This window comes from Theropithecus gelada, chromosome 7b (assembly GCF_003255815.1).
Source record: "Theropithecus gelada isolate Dixy chromosome 7b, Tgel_1.0, whole genome shotgun sequence".
In the NCBI taxonomy this organism is placed as follows: Eukaryota; Metazoa; Chordata; class Mammalia; order Primates; family Cercopithecidae; genus Theropithecus; species Theropithecus gelada.
This window is the reverse complement of record NC_037675.1, coordinates 35,587,700-35,613,074: the sequence shown is the minus strand read 5'-3', so window position 1 is coordinate 35,613,074 and position 25,375 is coordinate 35,587,700. Positions and strand designations below refer to the sequence as shown.

At 45.1% G+C, this 25,375-nt stretch overlaps 1 protein-coding gene across 1 annotated transcript in view; it reads left to right on the top strand.

Annotated features, from left to right (window-relative positions):
• Positions 1-25,375, top strand: part of SNX6 (sorting nexin 6) — a 71,986-nt gene that overhangs the window by 43,094 nt on the left and 3,517 nt on the right. The window contains exons 9-13 of the mRNA XM_025391700.1: positions 3,074-3,149; positions 7,810-7,849; positions 13,176-13,262; positions 22,558-22,717; positions 22,800-22,885. Coding sequence (XP_025247485.1) covers positions 3,074-3,149; positions 7,810-7,849; positions 13,176-13,262; positions 22,558-22,717; positions 22,800-22,885 — 449 coding nt within the window. The remainder of the gene's footprint in view (positions 1-3,073; positions 3,150-7,809; positions 7,850-13,175; positions 13,263-22,557; positions 22,718-22,799; positions 22,886-25,375) is intronic.

The following is a 25,375-nucleotide window of genomic DNA, read 5'->3' as shown; positions in this document are numbered from 1 at the left end:
TCACTCTGTTGCCCAGGCTGGAGTGAGTGGCACGATCTCAGCTCACTGCAACCTGCACCTGCTGGGTTCAAGCAATTCTCCTGCCTCAGCCTCATGACTAGCTGGGATTACAGGTACTTGCCACCAAGCCTGGCTAATTTTTGTATTTTCAGTAGCGAGGGGGTTTCACCATGTTGGGCAGGCAGGTCTCAAACTCCTGACCTCAGATGATCTGCACACCTTGGCCTCCCAAAGTGCTGGGATTACAGGCGTGAGCCACCACCCCCAGCCCTAGCATCTTTATACTTTTTCCTTTTTTTGAGACAGAATCTCACTCTGTCACCAAGACTGGAGGCTGGAGTGCAGTGGTGTGATCTTGGCTCACTGCAACCTCCGCCTCACAGGTTCAGGCAATCCTTGTGCCTCAGCCTCCCGAGCAGCTGGGACTACAGATGCGTGCCACCACACCTGGTTAATTTTTGCATTTTTAGTAGAGACAGAGTTTTGCCATGTTGGCCAGGCTGGTCTCGAACCCTTGACTTCAAGTGATCTATCCACCTCGGCCTCCCAAAGGAGGGAGTGATTACAGGTGTGAACCCACTGCCCTCAACCCTAGAATCTTTATATTTTCATATAAATTTTTAGAATCAGCTGTCTTTTTCTACACAAGTGGCTGCTGGGATTTTGATTGGGATTGTGTAGATTCTATAGATTAATTTGAAGAGAATTGGTATCTTAACAATATTGATCCTTCTGGTACATTAATATAGCATATTTCCACTGAGTTGGGTCTTTGTTAATTCATCTCAGCAGTGTTTTGTAGTTTTCATTGTATAGCTCTTATACATCTTTAGTCAGATTGGTTCCTGATTATTTGGTTTTTGATGCTATTATAAATGTTATGTTTTATTAAGCTGAAGACAGTGACTCAAACCTGTAATTTCAGCACTTTAGGAGACTGAGGTGTTTGGATCGCTTGAGACCAGCCTGGGCAACATGATGAAACCCAGTCTTTGCAAAAAATAGGCGCCAGGCGTGTTGGCTCACGCCTGTAATTCCAGCACTTTGGGAGGCTGAGGCAAGCGAATCACCTTAAGTCAGGAGTTCGAGACCAGCCTAGCCCACATGATGAAACCCCATCTCTGGCTGGGCGCAGTGGCTCACACCTGTAATTCCAGCACTTTGGGAGGCCAAGGCAGGCAGATCATGAGTTCAGGAGATCGAGACCATCCTGGCTAACATGGTGAAACCCTGTCTCTACTAAAAATACAAAAAATTAGCCGGGCGTGGTAGCAGGCGCCTGTAGTCCCAGATACTCGGGAGGCTGAGGCAGGAGAATGATGTGAACCCGGGAGGCAGAGCTTGCAGTGAGCCAAGGTTGAGCCACTGCACTCCAGCCTGGGTAACAGAGCGAGACTCCATCTCAAAAAAACAACCCCATCTCTGCTAAAAATACAAAAATTAGCTGAGCATAGTGGCATGCCCCTGTAGTCCCAGCTACTTGAGAGGCTGAGGCATGAGAATCGCTTGAACTCGGGTGGCGGAGGTTGCAGTGAGCCAAGACCCTACCACTGCACTCCAGCCTGGACGACAGAGTCAGGCCTTATCCCTCCCCTGCCAAAAAAAAAAAAAATAGCCAACCGTGGTGGCATGCGCCTGTGGTCCCAGCTACTCGGGAGGCTGAGGTGGGAGAATCGCTTGAGCCCAGGAGCTTGAGACTGCAGTGAGCCATGATCACACCATGGCACTCATGCCTGAGCAACAGAATGAGACCCTGTGTCCAAATAAATAAATGTTATTTTTTGTTGGTGGTGGTGGTGGTTTTTTTTGGTTTTTTGTTTGTTTGTTTGTTTTGAGACAGAGTCTAGCTCTGTCGCCCATGCTGGAGTGCAGTGGTGTGATCTCGGCTTACTGCAAGCTCCGCCTCCCGGGTTCACTCCATTCTCCTGCCTCAGCCTCCTGAGTAGCTGGCACTACAGGCGCCCGCTACCACACCTGGCTAATTTTTTGTATTTCAAGTAGAGACGGGGTTTCACTTTGTTAGCCAGGATGGTCTCAATCTCCTGACCTCATGATCCGCCTGCCTCGGCCTCCCAAAGTGCTGGGATTACAGGCGTGAGCCACCGCGCCAGGCCATGTTATGTTTTTTAAAATTTCAATTTCAAATTGTTCTTTGCTAATACATAGAAACACAGTGTATTTTTTCAGTATTGATCTTATATTCTGCAATCTTGCTAAATAAACTCACTTATTAGTTCTAGTAACTATTTTGTAGATTCCTTAGTATTTTCTATGTAGATGATCATGTCACATCTATTAATGAAGAAAGTTATATTTCTTGCTTTCTACTTTGTTTTTTTTGATTGTTTGTTTTTTGTTTGTTTGTTTTTTGAGACGGAGTCTCGCTCTGTTGCCCAGGCTAGAGTGCAGTGGCGTGATCTCGGCTCACTGCAAGCTCTGCCTCTAGGGTTCACGCCATTCTCCTGCCTCAGCCTCTCAAGTAGCTGGGACTACAGGCGCCCGCCACCACGCCCAGCAAATATTTTGTATTTTTAGTAGAGACGGGGTTTCACCATGTTAGCCAGGATGGTCTCGATCCCCTGACCTCATGATCCACCTGCCTTTGCCTCGCAAAGTGCTGGGATTACAGGCGTGAGCCACTGCACCCAGCCTCCAGTTTGTTTTTTTGTTTGAGATAGAGTCTTGCTCCGTTGCCCAGGCTGGAGTGCAGTGGCGTGATCTTGGCTCACTGCAACCTCTGCGTCCTGGGTTCAGGTGATTCTCCTGCCTCAGACTTCTGAGTAGCTGGGATTACAAGCATGCACCATGACACCTGGCTGATTTTTAAATTTTTGGTAGAGATGAGGTTTCACCATGTTGGCCAGGCTGGTCTCAAAACTCCTGACCTCAGGTGATCTGCCTGCCCCAGCCTCCCAAAGTGTTGGGATTATTGGCATAAGCCACCATGCCTGTTGTTTGTGTTATTTTCTTTACTAGTGTGTCTCATATTACACATTGTTTGACAGGTGAGTACTCAGTAAGTATTTTTAAATCAAGGAATAGGTATACTAAATTCTTAAAACTTTCTCCATAGGTGCTGCAGATGATTACAATAGAATTGGTTCTTCATTATATGCTTTAGGAACTCAGGATTCTACAGATATATGCAAGTAAGTATTCTAATTTAAAACATGACATAGGCCAGGCACGGTGGCTCACGCCTATAATCCAGCACTTTGGGAGGCAAACGTGGGCGGATCAAGAGGTCAGGAGTTCAAGACCAGCCTGACGAACATGGTGAAACCCCTTCTCTACTAAAAATACAAAAATGCACACCTGTAATCCCAGCTACTCAGGAGGCTGAGGCAGGAGAATTGCTTGAACCTGGGAGGCGGAGGTTGCAGTGAGCTGAGATCACACCTTTGCACTCTAGCCTGGGCAATAGAGCAAGACTCCATCTCAGAAAAAAATAAATAAATAAAACTTGAAATATAGCTGGTCACAGTGGCTCATGCCTGTAATCCCAGCACTTTGGGAGGTGGAAAACCTGTCAGGAGTTTGAGACCAGCCTGGCCAACATTGCTAAACCCTATCTCTACCAAAAAATATAAAAATTACCCAGGTGTGGGTGGTGTGTGCCTATAATCCCAGCTAGCTACTCAGGAGACTGAGGCACAAGAATCACTTGAACCCGGGAGGCGGAGGTTGCAGTGAGCCAAGATTATGCCACTGCACTCCAGCCTGGGTGACGGAGCAAGACTGTTTAAAAAATATATGTGTGTGTGTGTGTGTGTGTGTGTGTGTGTATGAATAGGTAGATATATATGTGAAATATAAATAAAGCAGAGAAAATTTTCTATTGGCAGTCTGGATGCACACAATACTTTTGGTTTTTGTTTTAGTTTTTTTTTTGAAATAGGGTCTTACTCTCTTGCCCAGGCTGGAGTGAGGTGGCATGATCATGGCTTTCTGCAACATCCTCTTTTCACGTGCAAGCAGTTCTCCCACCTCAGCCTCCAAAGTAGCTGGGATTACAGGTGCCTGCCACCATGCCTGGCTAATTTTTCTATTTTTAGTAGAGACGGGGTTTCACCGTATTGGCCTGGCTGGTCTCAAGCCCTTGACCTCAAGTGGCCCACCCAACTTAGCTCCCAAAGTGCTGGGATTACAGGTGTGAGCCACTTCTCCCAGCCAACAATACTTACAATGCAAAACTTTTGGAATATTTTTGTCAAAACACATTGATAATAAGGACCTCCTTTAAAAACTTGGGTTGAGGGCTGGGCAGGTAGCTCATGCCAGTAATCTCAGCACTTTGGGAGGCCGAGGCGGGCAGAACACCTCATGTCAGGAGTTTGAGACCAGCCTGACCAACATGGAGAAACCCTGTCTCTACTAAAAATACAAAATTAGCCAAGTGTGGTGGTGGGTGTCTGTAATCCTAGCTACTTGGGAGGCCGAGGCAGGTGAATTGCTTAAACCCAGGAGGCAGAGGTGGTGGTGAGCTGAGATCGCACCATTACACTCCAGCCTGGGCAACAAGAGCAAAACTCCGTCTCAAAACAAACAAACAAAAAAAACTTGGGTTGATATTTTTTCTCCTCCCTTTCTATCCTATTTTTTTAAATCTGAGAAATAAAACGACTTTACTCTCTCTATATATATGTATTTTTTTCTTCCTCCCCTGTGTTTTATTTATGAAAATGGGCTGATTTGTGTGTAAGAGAGTGGAAGAACAGAATTTATATTAGTGTTTTTAGGTTTTGATAAAGCTCATAAATAAGAACTGCTGTTTGGAAATTAGAACATATATGTATGTATGTATATGTGTGTATGTATTTCACTGGAGGTCAAATTGATTCCGCCCCCCGCCCCTCCCCTGCAAGACAGTGTCTTGCTCTGTCACCCAGGCTGGAGAGCAGTGGCACAATCTCTAAAAACACAAAAATTAGTCAGACGTGGTGGCACACACCTGTAATCCCTGCTACTTGGGAGGCCTAGGTGTGAGAATCACTTGAACCTGGGAGGCAGAGATTGCAGTGAACCGAGATCACACTGCTGCTCCCCAGCCTGGGCGACAAAGCAAGACTTGGTCTCAAAAAAACTAAAAATTAAACACATTTTTAAGCAGGAAAACTATTTTCATAGTCTATGCCTTTCTCTAAACCACATCCTTGACCTTTTCTCTAGTATATTCTGTCTCAGATATTTAAAAGTCAAGCTTTTTGGCAAAGCACGGTATGATAGCTTACACTAATTAACATGCCATCGGCCAGGCACAGTCGCTCACACCTGTAATCCCAGCACTTTGGGAGGCCAAGGCAGGCAGATCACTTCAGGTCGGGAGTTCAAGACCAGCCTGACCAACATGGAGAAACTCCATCTCTACTAAAAACACAAAATTAGCCAGGCATGGTGGCGCATGCCTGTAATCCCAGCTACTCCAGAGGCTGAGACAGGAAAATCGCTTGAACCTGGGAGACAGAGGTTGCAGTGAGCAGAGATTGCGCCATTGTACTCCAGCCTGGGTAACTAGAGGAACTCTGTCTTAAAAAAAAAAGGAAAAAAGCCACCTTCCCAAAGAGTTAATTCTTCTTATCAGGAAGAAGGAAAAAAGTAAACCTTGCCATCTGTTCTCTAACGTAAATCTGTCAAAGCAAATTCTCTTGAGTGAAAGCAAAGTTCATAAAATTGTTTTTGCTTTGAGTAGTATTTGCCCTAATTCATTTATAATGTCATTTTAATTATATATTTTACAGAATACTTGAAACTGTGCTGTGTCCTTTTTTTTTTTGAGAGCAGGTCTTCCTGTGTGGCCCAGGCTGGCATACAGTAGCTATTCGCAGGTGCAGTCATAGAGCACTGCAGCTTTGAACTCCTGTGCTCAAGCGATCCTTTTGCTTCAGCCTCCTGAGTAGCTGGGACCACAAGTTTGTGCCGGAACTGGGTGACAGAACAATAGCCCATCACAAAAAAAAAAGAAAAGAAAAGAAAAAAATGAATAACCAATTTCTACTTAACAATTTATTTTCACTTTTACCTAGTTTATCTGTCAAATGCTGATACCAACTAAAAAATATCCCAGCACCAGACTTTTTTTGTTGTTGTTGAGATGGAGTCTCACTCTGTTGCCCAGGCTGGAGTGCAGTGACACAATCTCGGCTTACTGCAAGCTCCGCCTCCCAGGTTCACACCATTCTCCTGCCTCAGCCTCCTGAGTAGCTGGGACTACAGGCGTGTGCCACCACGCCACCTGGCTAATTTTGTTTTGTATTTTTAATAGAGACAGGATTTCACCATGTTAGCCAGGATGGTCTCGATCTCCTGACCTCGTGATCTGCCCACCTCGGCCTCCCAAAGTGCTGAGATTACAGGCATGAGCCACTGCACCTGACCAAGCACCAGAGTATTAAAGGGTAGTTCAATTACAGGATTGTGACACCATGCCCCACTAATTTTTTGTATTTTTAGTAGAGACAGGGTTTCACTGTGTTGCCTAGACTAGTCTCAAACTCCTGGCCTCAAGTGAGCTGCTTGCCTCAGCCTGTTTGCTAAAATGAATCTAGATAAATTTTGTTGGCTGGGCACAGTGACTCACGCCTGTAATCCCAGCACTTTGGGAGGCCAAGGTGGACAGATCACTTGAGGCCAGGAGTTTGAGACCAGCCTGGCCAACATGGCAAAACCCCATCTCTACTAAAACTACAAAAATTAACCAGGTGTGGTGGGTGCCTGTAATCCCAGCTACTTAGGAGGCTGAGGTAGGAGAATCGTTTGAACCCAGGAGGTGCAGGTTGCAGTGAACCGAGATGGCACTACTGCACTACAGCTGGGACGAGAAAGCAAGACTCAGTCTCAAGAACAACAACAACAAAAACACCTTTAATGTATGGCTTAGGCTGTCATCTTGAAATGGAGCCTGGCGCTCTGGCTCACACCTGTAATCTTAGCAGTTTGGGAGGCCAAGGCGGGCAGATCACTTGAGATCAGGAGTCCAAGACAAGCCTGGACTCAAGCCATCCTTCTGCCTTTGCCTCCTGAATAGCTGGGATTACAGGTGTGCACCACCACACCTGGCTAATTTTTAACCAGGTGAAAACTCGTCTCTACTAAAAATACAAAAATTAGCCAGGCATGGGGGCAATTGCCTGTAATCTCAGCTACTCAGGAGGCTGAGGCAGGAGAATCACTTGAACCCAGGAGGCAGAGGTTGCAGTGAGCTGAGATTGCGCCACTGCGCTCTGGCCTGTGCAACAGAGCCAGACTCTGTCTCAAAAAAAAAAAAAAAAGAAAGAAAAAATCAGGCCTGGGTGCGGTGGCTCACACCTGTAATCCCAGAACTTTGGGAAGCTGAGGTGGGCGGATTATGAGATCAAGAGATCAAGACCATCCTGGCCAACATGGTGAAACCCTGTCTCTACCAAAAAGACAAAAATTAGCTGGGCGTGGTGGCAGGCGCCTGTAGTTCCAGCTACTCAGGAGGCTGAGGCCAGAGAATCGCTTGAAGCCAGGAGGCAGAGGTTGCGGTGAGCTGAGATTGAGCCATTGCACTCCAGTCTGGGCAACAAGCGTGAAACTCCATCTCAAAAAAATAAATAAATAAATGAACAGATAGTCTTATCTGTAAACAGATTTCAAGTAATCTCTTTTATTGGTAGAAATACAGGGAGATTTTTGTGAAGCTAAATGAAGTCTGCAGTTAATAGGGCTATTGAATATAACTGCAATGAGACAAGGTGTTATTAATATGGTTTGGGAGCATATTCTCATACATTTGAAATGGAAAATTACTTTGAATGTGGCATATGATGAAAATATTTTCCTTTACAGGTTTTTTCTCAAAGTTTCAGAACTGTTCGATAAAACAAGAGTAAGTACTAAATTATAGAGATATACTGCATAATATTGTGCCCAGAGAGCTCATGTTAAAGGTTTTTACCACAATTCATAAAATTTTTTTTAAAAGAGTAATCATTATTGGCCGGGCACAGTGGCTCATGCCTATAATCCCAACACTTTGGGAGGCTGAGGTGGGCAGATCACGAGGTCAAGAGATCAAGACCATCCTGGCCAACATGGTGAAACCCTGTCTCTACTAAAAATACAAAAATTAGCTGGGCGTGGTGACGCATGCCTGTAGTCCCAGGTACTCGGGAGGCTGAGGCATGAGAATCGCTTGAACCTGGGAGGCTGACATTGCAGTGAGCCAAGATCGCACCACTGCACTCTAGCCTGGTGACAGAGCAAGACTCCATCTCAAAAAAAAAAAAAAAAAGTAATCACTATTAACCTTTTGGCTATTTAAATATCTGCATATGGTAATATTTAACTTGCTATGGTTCTGTTTAACTCTATCGAGGAAGATGAGTATACTTCAGAAGGATGATGAAACAGATTCAGATTTGGATTCCATTGGGAGTTTTTCAGGAAATTCCATTTTTTGTTATGGCCTTTAGGTATTTGTATAAAAGTTCATATTCTTCTGGGTGCAGTGATTTAATGCTTGTAATCCCAGCACTTTGGGAGGCTGAGGCAGGAGGATCTCTTGAGCCCAGGAATTTGAGATCAGCCTGGGAAAACATAGCAAGATGCCATCTCTACAAAATGTTTACAAATTAGCCAGGTGTGGTGGTGCAAACCTGTAGTCCTACTTCGGGGGCTGAGGCAGGAGGATGCCTAAGCTCAGGAGTTTGAGGCTGCAGTGAGGTGTATGATCGTGCAACTGTATTCCATCCTGGGCGACAGGGTGAGACCCTATCTCTAAAAAAAAAAGAATACCTCCTGGAACAGACAAACAAATTAATTAAATACTACATACCAATAAGAATAAAGGAACCAGGCCACGTGGCTCATGCCCATCATCCCATACATTGAAGGATGAGGCGGGAGGATCAGTAGAGGCCAGGAGTTCAACTAGCTTGGGCAATGTAACAAGACTCCCTCTCTACAAAAGTTACCAAAAATTAGCCAGTCATGGTGGCGCACAACTGTAGTCCTAACTACTTGGGAGGCTGAGGCAGGAAGATTCTTGAGCCCAGGAGGTCAAGGTTATAGTGAGCTGTGATTGTGCCAGTGTACTCCAGCCTGGGTGACAGACCCTGTATCAAAGAAAGAAAATAAATAGGAAATTACCAGCAACCCAGATGCCTGGCCGCCTCCTCATCTCCTCAGCTGCCTTTCAAGGCACTGCCAATACGGATTCGGGTTTTTTGTTTTGTTTTTTGTTTGTCTGTTTTGAGATCAAAACCAGGCTGGAGGCTGGAGTGCAGTGGCACAATCTCGGCTCATTGCAACCTCTGCCTCCCAGGTTCAAGTGATTCTCCTGCCTCCCAAGTAGCTGAGATTACAGGCATGCACCACCACACCAGGCTAATTTTTGTATTTTTAGTAGAGAGGGGTTTCACCATGTTGGCCAGGCTGGTCTCAAAGTCCTGATGTCAAGCCATCTGCCTACCCTGGCCTTCGAAAGTGCTAGAATTACAGGCATGAGCCACTGCACCCGACCTGGCCCGTTTTTTAGTTTTATACATAATATAAATGCTTGTGCAACATGTATTCTTTTTCTTTTTTTCTTTTTTTTTCCTGTGGTAGAGACAGGGTCTTGCTATGTTGCCCAGGCTGGTCTCAAACTCCTGGCCTCAGGCAGTCATCCTGCCTCAGCCTCCCAGAGTGCTGGAATTACAGGTATGAGCCACTGTGCCTGGCTTATATTCTTTCATGTCTGTTTAATGTACTCAACATTATATTCATTCATAGGATTAAACCATGTTGTTGCACATAGATGTAGTTCCTTTATTCTTTTTGTTTTAGAGACGGGGTCTCACTTTGTTGCCCAGGTGGGAGTGCACTTGCATGATCATAACTCACTGCAGCCTCAAACTCTTGAGGTCAAGCATCCTCCTGCCTCAGCCTCCCAAGTAGTTAGGACTACAGATGTGTGTTACCATGCCTGGCTAATTTTTGTAGAGAGGGAATCTCACTACATTGCCCAGGCTGGTCTTGAACTCTTGGCCTCTATTGATATTCCTGCCTCACCCTTCAAAGCATTGGGATTATAGGCATGAGCTACCTAGCCTGGTTCCTTTATTCTTCTTGCTGTATAGTATTTTATTAATTTGTTTATCTGTTCTACTGTTGATAGGCATTTGGATAGTTTCTAGTTTGGGTTTCTTTATAACAATACTGCTAAGATTATTCTTGTATATCTTCTGAACACAAGTATACAATTCTGTTGGATATATATAACTAGGAGGGGAATTGATGGATCATAGGATAACCATGTGAAAAGCTTTTGCAGAAACTGCAAAACTTTCCCATAATGATTGTACCAATTTGCATGCCCACAAGAATAAGTATGAGCATTTAGGTTATTCTACAAGCTTGTTAAAACTGAGTGTTTTCTACCTTTATAATTCTTGCCATTCTGGTAGGTGTGTAGTTGTTTTAGTTTAACTTTTTTTTTTTTTTTTTTTTGAGATGAAGTCTCACTCTGTCGCCAGGCTAGAGTGCAGTGGCGCAATCTCGGCTCACTGCAACCTCCGCCTCCCAGGTTCAAGCAATTTGCCTGCCTCAGCCTCCCGAGTAGCTAGGACTACAGGTGCACGCCTCCGCGCCCAGCTAATTTTTATATTTTTAATAGAGATGGGGTTTCACCCTGTTGGCCAGGGCGGTCTTGATCTCTTGACCTCGTGATCCGCCCACCTTGGCCTCCCAAAGTGCTGGGATTACAGGCGTGAGCCACCGCACCTGGCCCCTTAACTTTTTTTTTTTTCTTTTTCTTTTTTGAGACAGAGTCTCACTCTGTCATCTAGGCTGGAATGCAGTGGCGTAATCTCGACTCACTGCAACGTCTGCCTCCTGTGTTTAAGTGATTCTCCTGTCTCAGCCTCGCAAACTGAGATTACAGGCACACATCACTACACCCGACTAATTTTTGTACTTTTAGTAGAGATGGGTATCACCATGTTGGCCAGGCTGGCCTCGAACTCCTGACCTCAAATGTTCCACCCGCCTCAGCCTTCCAAAATGCTAGGCATGAGCCTTATTAAGGTGCCAGCCTTACTTTAACTTTTTACTTTGACGATAATTTCAGACTTATGGAAAAGTTGCAGAAAATAGTACAAGAATTCCTGTAATGCATCAGCCAGGTTTCTGAATATTAACATTTTCCCTTTTTTTTTTTTTTTTTTTGTTTGTTTGTTTGTTTTGAGACAGAGTCTTGCTCTGTCGCCCAAGCTGGAGTGCAGTGGCACGATCTTGGCTCACTGCAACTTTCGCCTCCTGGGCTCAAGTGATTCTCATGCCTCAGCCTCTCAAGTACCTGGGATTATAGGCGTGTGCTGCCATTCCTAGCTAATTTTTGTGTTTTTGTAGAGATGGGGGGTTTCACCGTGTTGGCCAGACTGGTCTCGAACTTCTGACCTCAAATGATTCACCTGCCTTTTCCTCCCATAGTGCTGGGATTACAGATGTGAGCCACTGCACCTGGCGAATGTTAACGTTTTCTACATTGCTTAAAGTTCTTACATTCCAAAAAGTCCATCTTCATTCTGTTTTGAGTCCTTCATGCACACTTGTCTCTTTTTTTAGTATAAGAATTATTTTTAATATAGTCAATACTGTTACTAATGATTCCTCCTTAATGTCATCAAATATCCAGTATATACATTTTCCCAATTGTCTCATAAATGGCTTTTTATTATAGTATAGTTTGTTTGATCAGGATACAAACAGGGTCCCATATATTACATTTGGTTGATGTATTTTTTTTAATCCTCTGTCCAGTCATACTGAAGAGCTATCTTTTTAGTCTGACCTGACTACTTCCCCTTCAATCTCACCTTGTACATACCACTTCTGTTTATTACTCTACAGTGTCTTCAGGCACATTTTACTAATGCTTTGACTGTATTTCTGGTTGTCCTCAGCAGGAGGATTAGATTGAATTAACTAGTCTACCATTGCAAGCCTTCATTCCTTTGAAAATTGTGTGTGCATATCAATTACAATTGAAATGAATAGCAGCTGGGCACAGTGGCTCACACCTGTAATCCCAGTACTTTGGGAGGCTGAGGTGGGCAGATCACCTGAGGTCAGGAGTTCGAGACCAGCCTGGCCAACAAGACAAAACCCCATCTCTACTAAAAAAAAAACAAAAAAATTAGCCGAGTGTGGTGACATACACCTATAATCCCAGCTACTAGAGAGGCTGAGGCAGGAGAATCTCTTGAACCCAGGAGGCGGAGGTTGTAGGGAGCTGAGATCATGCCACTATACTCCAGCCTGGCAAGAGCGAGACTCCATCTGAAAAAGAAAGAAATACCTAGAAAGTTTTTTTTTTCTTTTGAGACAGAGTCTTGCTTCGTCGCCCAGGCTGGAGTGCAGTGGCTCAATCTTGGCTCACTGCAACCTCAGCCTTCTGAGTAGCTGGGATTACAGGCACACACCACCATGCCCGGCTAATTTTTGTATTTTTAGTAGAGACGGGGTTTCTCCATGTTGGTCAGGCTGGTCTCGAACTCCTGACCTCGTGATCCGCCCACCTTGGCCTCCCAAAAGTGCCAGGATTACAGGCATGAGCCACCGTGCCTGGCCTGAGAAAATATTAATGAAGGTAAAAGATGATATTGAAACTCATTTTAGAGTCTGACTGGGCATGGTTGTTCACACCTGTAATCCCAGCACTTTGGAAGGCTGAGGCAGGAGGATCACTTGAGGTCAGGAGTTTGAGACCAGCCTGGCCAACATGGTGAAACCCTGTCTCTACTAAAAATAGAAAAATTAGCTGGGCATGGTGGTGCATGCCTGTATTTCCAGCTACTCAGGAGGCTGAGGCAGGAGAATTGCTTGAACCTGGGAAGCAGAGGTTGCAGTGAGCCGAGATTGCACCACTGCATTCCAGCCTGGGTGACAGAGTTAGACTCCGTCTCAAAAAAAAAAAAAAAAAAAAGTTGTCCTTCCATAAACTCACGAGTCTCATTTGATCTGATCTTTTTTCTGTTCATTTTATGTGAGAGTTGCAAAGAAAAGTAGCAGGCTAGTAGAAACAAAAAGGGAAGGAAAGCTAGATAAATAGGAATGGATACTATAGTTAAAACTTCAGTTTTTTTAAACTATAATAATAGTTGTAATTAAGAAGGAAACCACTGAGAGCAGAATGTAGTTGTTGATTAAATATTCAATTTTTTCCTTTCCAGAAAATAGAAGCACGAGTGTCTGCTGATGAAGACCTCAAACTTTCTGATCTTTTAAAATATTACTTAAGAGAATCTCAAGCTGCTAAGGTAATTTTAATCTTTTTTTTAATGAGCCATTTTACAAACAGCCATTTCTTGAGAGTTTGTTAGACTTCAGATTGTTAATGATGATTTATCTCCTTTATGTGATTTTAAATTATATTTTCAAATATGAATTTTATTTCTCCTTTTAGAAATTGTATATATGTATATAATTATACATATTTCACGTGGGAAACCCCACATAAAAGTCTCCTCTTTATTATATTTCTGATATAATCTAGAACTTTAAAAAAATGAATTTGTGGTCAGGTGTGGTGGCTCACGCCTGTAATCCCAACACTTGGGGAGGCCAAGGCCAGAGGATCACCTGAGGTCAGGAGTTCAAGACCAGCCTGGCTAACATGATGAAACCCTGTCTCTACTAAAAATACAAAAATTAACTGGGCATGGTGGTGGGTGCCTATAATCCCAGCTACTTGGGAGGCTGAGGTGGGAGAATCACTTGAACCTGGGAGGCAGAGATTACAGTGAGCCGAGATCGCGTGCCATTGAACTCCAGACTGGGTGACAAGAGCAGAACTCCATCTCAAAAAAAAAAAAGAGGCCGGGGTGGTGGCTCATGCCTCTAATCTCAGCACTTTCGGAGGGTGAGGCGGATGGATCACCTGAGGTCAGGAGTTTGAGACCACCCTGACCAACATGGTGAAACCCCATCTCTACTAAAAGTGCAAAAATTACCCGGGCATGGTGGTGGGCACCTGTAGTCCCAGCTACTCGGGAGGCTGAGGAAGAATTGCTTGAATGCAGGAAGTGGAGGTTGCAGTGAGCAGAGATTGCGCCATTGCACTGCAGCCTGGGCAACAAGAGTGAAACTCTGTCTCAAAAAATAATAATAAATAATAAAAACAAAGAAAAAGAAAAAAAGCAAGACCTGGCCAGGCACAGTGGCTCACACCTGTAATCCGAGCACTTTGGGAGGCCGAGGCGGGTGGATCACCTGGGGTCAGGAGTTCAAGACCAGCCTGACCAACATGGTGAAACCCCAACTCTGTCTTTAAAAAAAAAATGAATTTGGTATATTTCTTCGGGTGAAATGTCTTGGAAAACAAAAGTAAAATGGTCAAATAGCAGTTGTATTGCTAAAGGATTTCTTTTTTTTTTTTTTGAGATGGAGTCTCACTCTGTCACCCAATTATAACCTCTGCTTTCTGGGTTCAAGCGGTTTTCCTGCCTCAGCCTCCTGAGTAGCTGGGATTACAGGCGTGTGCCACCACGCCCAGCTAGTTTTTGTATTTTTAGTAGAGGCGGCATTTCCCTATGTTGGCCAGGCTGGTCTCGAACTCCTGACCTCAGGTGATCTGCGTGCCTTGGCCTCCCAAAGTGCTGGAATTATGGGCATGAGCCACATACTGCAAAAGGATTTCTTTTTTCTTTTGAGGTGGACTCTAGCTCTGTCACCCAAGCTGGAGTGCAGTGGCGTGACTGCAGCTCACTGCAACCTCCGCCTCCTGGGTTCAAGTGATTCTCCTGCCTCAGCCTCCCAAGTAGTTGGGACTACAGGTGCCCACTACCACGCCCGGCTAATTTTTGTATTTTTAGTAGAGATGGAGTTTCACCATATTGGCCAGGCTGGTCTTGAATTCCTGACCCCATGATCCCCTCACCTGGCCTCCCAAAGTGCTGGGATTACAGGCATGAGCTACCACACCCAGCTGCAAAAGGATTTCTAATTTGGTCTATGCAAGTCCTCCATTGAGAGTCAGAGCACCATAAAACAAAAACATGGTTTTTTATAAGGCAACTCATGTTTCCCTTTAAAAGCCGTGGGCGGCAGGGCACAGTGGCTCACGCCTGTAATCCCAGCACTTTGGGAGGCCGAGGCGGATGGATCACGAGGTCAGCGGTTTGAGACCAGCCTGGCCAACATGGTGAAACCCCATCTCTACTAAAAACACAAAAATTAGCCAGGCATGGTGGCAGGTGCCTGTAATCACAGCTACTCCAGAGGCTGAGGCAGGAGAATCGTTTGAAGCCAGGAGGGGGAGATAGCAGTGAGCCGAGACCGCGCCATTCCATTCCAGCCTGGGCAACACAGTGAGACTCCGTCTCAAAAAAAATTAATTAAAAAAAAAAAAAAACTGCAAGACTAAAACACTAACCAAAAATTATTATTATTAATAATAATAATTTTTTTTTTTTTTTAGACAGAGTCTCGCCCTGTTGCCCAGGCTGGAGTGCAGTGGCGTGATACTGGGTTATGGCAACCTCTGCTTCCTAGGTCCAAGCCATTCTCCTGCCTCTGCCTCCTGAGTAACTGGGACTACAGGCACTTGCCACCATACCCGGATAATTGTATTTTTAGTAGATACGGGGTTTCACCATGTTGGCCAAGATGGTTTCGAACTCCTTACCTCAAGTGATCCACCAGCCTCAGCCTCCCAACATGCTGGGATTACAGGCATGAACCATCCCGCCTGGCCTCAAAAAATTTTTTTGACTGGGCACTGTGACTTATGCCTGTGATCCCAACACTTTGGGAGGCCAGTGTGGGAAAATCACATGAGACCAAGAGTTCAAGACCAGCCTAGGCAACAAAATGACATTCTGTGTCTACAAAAAGTTTTAAAAATTAGCTAGGCCATGGTGGTATGTTCCTATAGTCCCAGGGGAGGTTGACACAGGAGGATTGCTTGAGCCCAGGAGTTCAAAACTGCAGTGAGCCGTGATTGTCACTGTATACTCTTGCCTGAACAACAGAGTAAGATAAGACCTTGTCTTTAAAAAAAAGTTAACACAAGGCCGGGCACGGTGACTCACACCTGTAATCCCAGCACTTTGGGAGGCTGAGGTGGGTGGATCACGAGGTCAGGAGATCGAGACCATCCTGGCTAACACAGTGAAACCCCATCTCTACTAAAAAATACAAAAAATGAGCCGGGTGTGGTGGTGGGCGCCTGTAGTCCAACTACTCGGGAGGCTGAGGCAGGAAAATGGCATGAACCCGGGAGGCAGAGCTTGCAGTGAGCGGAGATCGCGCCACGGCACTTCAACCTGGGCAACAGAGCGAGACTCCATCTCAAAAAAGAAAAAGTTAACACGAATAACTGAAAAGCACTGAAAACTTAGTGGATCAGATAACCCAAATTCAGTGTTAATTTGTGAATTGAGATATTGTACACAAAATTCCCACCTGATCACTGATGCTGATCATTTTTATTAAATTATAACCTTTTAACTTTGAATTCTTAGGTACTTATAAATACACTGTTCATATCAAATTATATCTTACAAACTATTTACATTGGATGGGCAGTGCTAAAATATTCACTTTTGAAGACTTTAAATTATCAAATGTGGTTGTTTTTTGTTTTAATTTTTTGCAGAGACAAGTGTCTCACTATGTTGCAAACTCCTGGGCTCAAGTTATCCTGCCGCCTCAGCCTCCCAAGGTGTCAGTATTATAGGTGTGAGCCCCTGTTCACAGCCAAATGTGGTTGTTAATAGATAACAATTTCTTTGTAACTTTAAGAAATGATTAAAATGTAGTTGTCAGAATTAAAACTACAACAAGGTATCACTATACACCTTAATTAGAATGGATAAAAGGAGAAAAATTCTGGCAAAGATACATAGCAACTTAAACCATCATATACTGTTAATAGGAATGTGGTGCACCTCCTTGGGAAATTTCCATAGTTTCTTAAAAGACGAAATATACTATGCAGTGATCCAGTCAGTTCCCTTCTAGGTATTCACCCAAGAGAAATGAAAGCAGGGCTGGGCATGGTGGCTCACCCCTGTTATCCCAACACTTTGGGAGGCCAAGGCGGGAGGATTGCTGGAGGCCAGGAATTCAAGACCAGCCTGGCAACATAGCATGATCCTATCTCTATTGAAAAGAAGGAAAGGGCTGGGTGCGGTGGCTCCTGCCTGTAATCCTAGCACTTTGGGAGGCCAAGGCGGGCGGATCACGAGGTCAGGAGATTGAGACCATCCTGGCTAACACGGTGAAACCCCGTCTCTACTAAAAATACAAAAAATTAGCCAAGCGTGGTGGTGCGTGCCTGTAGTCCCAGCTACTCGGAGGCTGAGGCAGGAGAATGGCGTGAACCCGGGAGGCGGAGCTTGCAGTGAACTGAGATCCGGCCACTGCACTCCAGCCTGGGTGACAGACCGAGACTCCGTCTCAAAAAAAAAAAAAAAAAGAAAGAAAAGGAAAGAAAGAAATGAAAGCATATGTCCATACAGATGTTCACAGCAACTTTATTTGTAACAGCTGAAAACTGACAACGCAAATATCCAATGGATGATGAGATAAACACATTGTTACATAGCCATACGATGGAATAGTACTCAGTAATAAAAAGAAATGTGTTGGCTGGGCACGGAGGCTCAAGCCTGTAATCCCAGCACTTTGGGAGGCTGAGACAGGCGGATCACAAGGTCAGGAGATCGAGACCATCCTGGCTAACCCAGTGAAACCCCATCTCTACTAAAAAAAATACAAAAAACTAGCCGGGCGAGGTGGCGGGCGCCTGTAGTCGCAGCTGCCCGGGAGGCGGAGTTTGCAGTGAGCTGAGATCCACACTGCACGCCAGCCTGGGAGACACAGCAAGACTCCATCTCAAAAAAAAAAAAAAAAAAAAGAAATGTGTTATGGATGCATGATACGTGTCCACCGTTATGTGTCCACCGTCATAATATGATACGTAGTATTTTTGTTGTCCTAAAAATCCTCTATGCTCTCTGCATTCATCCTCCTTTCCCTCAGTCCCTGGCAGCCACTGATCTTTTCACTGTCTCCATAGTTTTACTTTTTCTAGAATGTTATATAGTTGGAATCATATAGTATATAGTGTTTTCAGATTGGCTTCTTGCATTTAGTTTATGCATTTAAGTTTCTTCTATGTCTTTTTGTTTTTTGTTTTGTTTGTTTTGTTTTGTTTTGTTTTTTTGAGACAGTCGCCCAGGCTGGAGTGCCGTGGCGGGATCTCGGCTCACTGCAAGCTCCACCTCCTGGGTTCACGCCATTCTTCTGCCTCAGCCTCCCGAGTAGCTGGGACTACAGGCGCCCGCCACAATGCCCGGCTAATTTTTTGTATTTTTAGTAGAGACGGTGTTTCACCATGTTAGCCAAGATGGTCTCAGTCTCCTGACCTCGTGATCCTCCTGAGTAGCTGGGATTACAGGTGCCTGTCACCATGCCTGGCTAATTTTTACATTTTTAGTAGAGATGGGGTTTCACCATGTTGGCCAGGCTGGTCTCAAACTCCTGACTTCAAGTGATCCACCTGCCTCGGCCTCCCAAAGTGCTGGGATTACAGGCGTGAGCCACCATGCCCGGCCTCTTCTATGTCTTGTCATGGCTTGATAGCTCATTTCTTCTTAGTGCTAAATAATATTCCATTGTCTGGATGTAACACAATTTATATTCTCAGAATATATGAAGAACTCTTTATTTATTTTATTTTTTTTTTTTGAGACGGAGTCTCGCTCTGTAGCCCAGGCTGGAGTGCAGTGGCCGGATCTCAGCTCACTGCAAGTTCCGCCTCCCGGGTTCACGCCATTCTCCGGCCTCAGCCTCCGGAGTAGCTGGGACTACAGGCGCCCGCCACCTCGCCCGGCTAGTTTTTTGTATTTCTTAGTAGAGACGGGGTTTCACCGTGTTAGCCAGGATGGTCTCGATCTCCTGACCTCGTGATCCGCCCATCTCGGCCTCCCAAAGTGCTAGGATTACAGGCTTGAGCCACCGCGCCCGGCCTTGAAGAACTCTTAATAAAAAGAGAAGGCCGAGGCCGGGCGCGGTGGCTCACGCCTGTAATCCCAGCACTTTGGGAGGCCGAGGCGGGTGGATCATGAGGTCAGGAGATCGAGACTATTCTGGCTAACACAGTGAAACTCCGTCTCTACTAAAATACAAAAAAAAATAGCTGGGCATTGTGGTGGGTGCCTGTAGTCCCAGCTACATGGGAGGCTGAGGCAGGAGAATGGCCTGAACCCGGGAGGCGGAACTTGCAGTGAGCCAAGATCATGCCACTGCACTCCAGCCTGGTGACAGAGCAAGACTCCATCTCAAAAAAAAAAAAAAAAAAAAAAAGGAGAAGGCCAGGTGCGGTGGCTCATGCCCATAATCCCAGCACTTTTGAAGGCTGAGGCGGGTGGATCGCGGAGTTGAGAGTTCAAGACCAGCCTGGCCAACATGGTGAAACCCCATCTCTACTAAAAATACCAAAAAATTAGCCAGACATGGTGGCGGGCACCTGTAATCCCAGCTACTCGGGAGGCTGAGGCAGAGAATTGCTTGAACCGGGAAGCGGAGGTTGCAGTGAGCCGAGATCGTGTCACTGCAGTCTAGCCTGGGTGACAGAGCAAGACTTTGTCAAAAATAAATAAATAAGTAAATAAAAATAAACAAAAAGAGAAATAACCCAATTTAAAAATGGGCAGAGGACTTAAAGTTTTCTCCGAAGAAGATACACAAATGGCCATTAAACCATCAAAAGATGCTCACAAGCTATCAGGGAAATGCAAATCGTTAGTATGAGATAGGCCTGGCGTGGTGGCTTACACTTGTAATCCCAACACTTTGGGAGACCAAGGCAGGTGGATCACTTGAAGTCAGGAGTTTGAGACCAGCCTGGCCAACATGGTGAAACCCCATCTCTACTAAAAATGTAAAAATTAGCCAGGCATGGTGACAGGCACCTGTAATCCCAGCTACTCAGGAGGCTGAGGTGGAGAATTGCTTGAACCTGGGAAGCAGAGGTTGCTGTGAGCCAAGATTGCGCCACTGCACTCCAGCCTGGATGACAGAGCACGACTCCGTGTCAGGAAAAAAAAATACGAGATACCACTTTATACCCACAAAGTGGCCTTCATTTAAAAAAGAAAAAAAAAAACAAAACAGATAAGGCCAGGCACAGTGGCTCACACCTGTAATCCCAGCACTTTGGGAGGCAGAGGCAGGCAGATTACCTGAGGTCGGGAGTTTGAGACCAGCCTGACCACAGAGAAACCCCATCTCTACTAAAGATACAAAATTAGCCAGGCATAGTGGCGCGTGCCTGTAATCTCAGGTACTCTGGAGGCTGAGGCAGGAGAATCGCTTGAACCCAGGAGGCAGAGGTTGCGGTGAGCTGAGATTGCGCCATTGCACTCTGGCCTGGGCAAGAACAGCGAAACTCCTTCTCCAAAACCAAAAAACAGGTAATAAATGTTGGCAAGGATGTGACTGAGGAAATTGGAACTGTCATATGGTGTTGGTAGGAATGTAAAATGTGCAGCCACTATGGAAAACCATATGGCAGTTTCTCAAAGGTTTGATGTAGAGTTACCATATGACTCAGCAATTTCATTCCTTAATAGTGAGAAATGAAGCCATGTCCATATAAACACTTGTATGTAAATATTCACAGCAGCATTATTAATTATGTCCAAATAGTGGTAATAAACCAAATGCCTATCAACTGATGAATGAATTAATGTGATATAGCCATACGTGAAGTACTATTCAGCAGTAGAAAGGAGTGAAACAGCCGGGCGCGGTGGCTCAAGCCTGTAATCCCAGCACTTTGGGAGGCCGAGATGGGCGGATCACGAGGTCAGGAGATCGAGACCATCCTGGCTGACACAGTGAAACCCCGTCTCTACTAAAAAATACAAAAAAACTAGCCGGGCAAGGTGGCGGGTGCCTGTAGTCCCAGCTACTCGGGAGGCTGAGGCAGGAGAATGGCGTGAACCCGGGAGGCGGAGCTTGCAGTGAGCCAAGATCACACCACTGCACTCCAGCCTGGGCGGCAGAGCGAGACTCTGTCTCAAAAAAAAAAAAAAAAAAAAAGAAAGGAGTGAAACACTGATTTGTGCTACAACATAGATGAACTTGAAACATGCTAAGTGGTAGAAGCCAGGCACAAAAAACTCACATGATTCCATTTTTATGAAATGTCCAGAATAGGTGAATTCCCCATTTCTACTAAAAATTCAAAAATTAGCCAGACGTTGTGGCACACGCCTGTATTCCCAGCTACTCAGAAGGCTGTGGCAGGAGAATCGCTTGAACCCGGGAGGCGGAGGTTGTAGTGAGCCAAGTTCACACCACCACACTCCAGCCTAGGCAACAGAGTGAGAGTCCATCTCAAAAAAAAAAAAAAGACATGTCCAGAATAGGCAAATCTGTAGAGGCAACAAATAAGCGGTTGTCTAGGGATATGGGCACACATGGGAAAATGGCACGTGGCTGTTGATGGGCATGGGGTTTCTTTTTGGGTGATGAAAGTGTTCTAAAATCGATTATGGTGATCCTCAATTCTGTGAGCTTGCTAAAAACCATTGAATTTCATATTTTAAATTGTGAGTTATGTGGTACATGGACTATGTAATTCAAGCTGTTACTTAAAAAACGGGCTGAGTGCAATGACTCACGCCTGTAATACACTTTAGCAGGCTGAAATAGGAGGATCGCTTTGAGGCCGGGAGTTTGAGACCTGCCTGGACAACATAGTGAGGCCGTATCTCTACAAAAATATTTAAAAATTAGAATAACTTTGGGAGGCGGAGGCAGGTGGATCACAAGGTCAAGAGATGGAGACCATCCTGGCCAACATGGTGAAACCCCGTCTTTACTAAAAATATAAAAATTAGCCAGGCGTGGTGGTGCGCGCCTGTAGTCCCAGCTACTCGGGAAACTGAGGCAGGAGAATTGCTTGAATCCGCGAGGTGGAGGTTGCAGTGAGCTGAGATTGCACCACTGCACTCCAGCCTGGTGACAGAGCAAGACTCCGTCTCAAAAAAAAAAAAAAAAAAAAAATTTAGAATAACTTCAGAGGTTGCAGTGAGCCAAGATCATGCCATTGCACTCCAGCCTGGGCCACAAGAGCAAAACTCCGCCTCAAAAAAAAAAAATGGAGGCTGGGCGCGGTGGCTCAAGCCTGTAATCCTAGCACTTTGGGAGGCCGAGACGGGCAGATCACGAGGTCAGGAGATCGAGACCATCCTGGCTAACACAGTGAAACCCCGTCTGTACTAAAACAAAAAAAAAACTAGCCGGGCGTGGTGGCGGCGCCTGTAGTCCCAGCTACTCGGGAGGCTGAGGCAGGAGAATGGCGGGAACCCGGGAGGCAGAGCTTGCAGTGAGCGGAGATTGTGCCACTGCACTCCAGCCTGGGTGACAGAGTGAGACCCCGCCTCAAAAAAAAAAAAAAAAAAAAACTGGAGTAACTAGCATGTAGTATATTCACTGTGTGTTAGCTCTGATGGTTGTGGTGGTGGTGACAGTGGTGGCTGGGTGTGACTACTGGAAACATGCAATATATATACTATTGTGAAGCATTCTGTTTTATAGGATCTCCTGTATCGAAGGTCTAGGTCACTAGTGGATTATGAAAATGCTAATAAAGCACTGGATAAAGCAAGAGCAAAAAATAAAGATGTTCTACAGGCCGAAACTTCCCAACAATTATGTTGTCAGAAATTTGAAAAAATCTCTGAGTCTGCAAAACAAGGTACTGTTATGTTAACTTTCAATCACAAGGTATGCTTTATGACTATTATGTAAATTAAATAATCCTAATTTCTTGTTCACAGAACTTATAGATTTTAAGACAAGAAGAGTTGCTGCATTCAGAAAAAATTTAGTGGAACTGGCAGAGTTAGAACTGAAGCATGCAAAGGTAGAGTTGTAATAAAGATGTAATAATTTAAGTTACTTGTAATTTAGAAATTAATCAGTTATGACATTGATAATTCTTTAATCTTAATTCTCATAGGGATACTGTGACAACTATTCCTGAATTGGAATTACATTTTCCAAGATTATTTCACTGCTTCAAAACAGTTGGTCTGGGTTTTTTGTTTTGTTTTGTTTTTTTGAGACAAGAGTCTCGCGCTCTTGCCCAGGCTGGAGTGCAGTGGTAGGATCTCAGCTCACTGCAACCTCTGCTTCCCGGGTTCAAGCGATTCCCCTGCCTCAGCCTCCCGAGTAGCTGGGATTACAGGTATGTGCCACCACACCCGGCTAATTTTTGTATTTTTAGTAGAGACATGGTTTCACCATGTTGGCCAGGCTGATCTCGAAATCCCGACCTCAAATGATCCTCCTGCTTCAGCCTCCCAAAGTGCTGGGATTACAGACATGAGCCACTGTACCCAGCTAGTCTGGGGGTTTTTTGTTTTGTTTTGTTTTGTTTTGAGACAGAGTCTTGCCCTGTTACCTAGACTGGAGTGCAGTGTCATGATCTCGGCTCACTGCAACCTCTGCTTCCCAGGTTGAAGCAACTCTCCTGCCTCAGCCTCCCGAGTAGCTAGCCACCACACGTGGCTAATTTTTGTATTTTTAGTAGAGATAGGGTTTTCACCATGTTAGCCAGACTGGTCTCGAACTCCTGACATCAGGTGATACCTGCCTCGGCCTCCCATAGTGCTGAGATTACAGGCATCAGCCACCACGCCCGGCCTGGTTTTTTAAAATTGTATTTATTTAATTATGTTTTAGAGCTGGAATGTTGCTGTGTTGTCCAGGATAGCATCAAACTCCTGGGCTCAGTTAGTCCTCCTGCCTCAGCCTCCCGAGTAGCTGGGATTACAGGTGTATGCCACCATGCCTGGCCCTCTGGTCTTTTTTACATTAGTTGTTTACTTTGAATTAAGGCTCTTCTTGTAGTTAATATAAAGTTTGGCCCAAACCTTAGAGTAATTTTAAGAATAGAGAATCTTAGAATTGAGAGGGATTTTAAAGATTATTTAATCAAGGTAAGAATAATATCTATATCATCTCCAATGGTCAGCTCTGAAAGAATCTAATACCTAATGTGGAAACCAGTATCATTTTTTGACTAGTTTTTTTTAAAAAAAGTCTTAATAAAAACATTTAAAAATTAGGCCGGGTGCAGTGGCTCACACCTGTAATCCCAACACTTTGGGAGGCCAAGATGGGTGGATCATCTGAGGTCAGGTGTTCAAGACCAGCCTGGCCAACATGGTGAAACCTCGTCTCTACTAAAAATATAAAAATTAGCTGGGCGTGGTGGCAGGCGCCTGTAATCCCAGCTACTCGGGAGCTGAGGCAGAATTGCTTAAACCCAGGAGGTGGAGGCTGCAGTGAGCCAAGATTGCGCCACTTCACTTCAGCCTGGATGCCAAAAAAAAATTTATTTAACATTTGCTATTTTTGTTTTCTGATTTCTTAGTCTAATAACCCTGTCAAAATGTTTTGATAAGTTTGGCATTGTTACTCTTACGGAGCCTGAGCTGGTTTCTAATATTCTTTTTTTTTTTTTTTTTTTTTTTTTAAAGAGAGGCCGGGCACAGTGGCTCACGCCTGTAATCCCAGCACTTTAGGTCAGGAGTTCGAGACCACTAGCTAAGATGGTGAAACCCTGTCTCTACTAAAAATACAAAAATCAGCTGGGCATGGTGGTGCACGCCTGTAATCCCAGCTTCTCCGGAGGCTGAGGCGAGATGATCGCTTGAACCCGAGAGGCAGAGGTTGCCGTGAGCCGAGATCATGCCACTGCACTCCAGCCTGGGCAACAGAATGAGATTCTGTGTCCAAAAATAAAAATAAAAAGTTATGAACTACCAGAAGTTTTGCTATACATCAAGGGTTGGCAAACTACAGCCCATCTTCTTTTGTAAAGTCTGTGAGCCAGGAATGGTGTTCCCATTTTTAAATGGTTGGGATTTTTTTGTTTTTTGTTTTTTTTTTTTTGAGACGGAATCTCGCTCTGTCGCCCAGGCTGGAGTGCGGTGGCGCCATCTCGGCTCATTGGAAGCTCCGCCTCCCGGGTTCACACCATTCTCCTGCCTCAGCCTCCCGGGTAGCTGGAACTACAGGCGCCCGCCACCACGCCCGGCTAATTTTTTGTATTTTTAGTAGAGACGGGGTTTCACTGTGTTAGTCAGGACGGTCTCGATCTCCTGATCTTGTGATCCGCCCGTCTCGGCCTCTCAGAGTGCTGGGATTATAGGCTTGAGCCACCGCGCCCGGCCTGGTTTTTGTTTTTAAGGTAGAATAATATGTCGGCCGGGCGACGTGGCTCACGCCTGTAATCCCAACACTTTGGGAGGCCGAGGCGGGCGGATCACAAGATCAGGAGATCGAGACCGTCCTGACTAACACAGTGAAACCCCGTCTCTACTAAAAAAACAAAAAATTAGCCGGG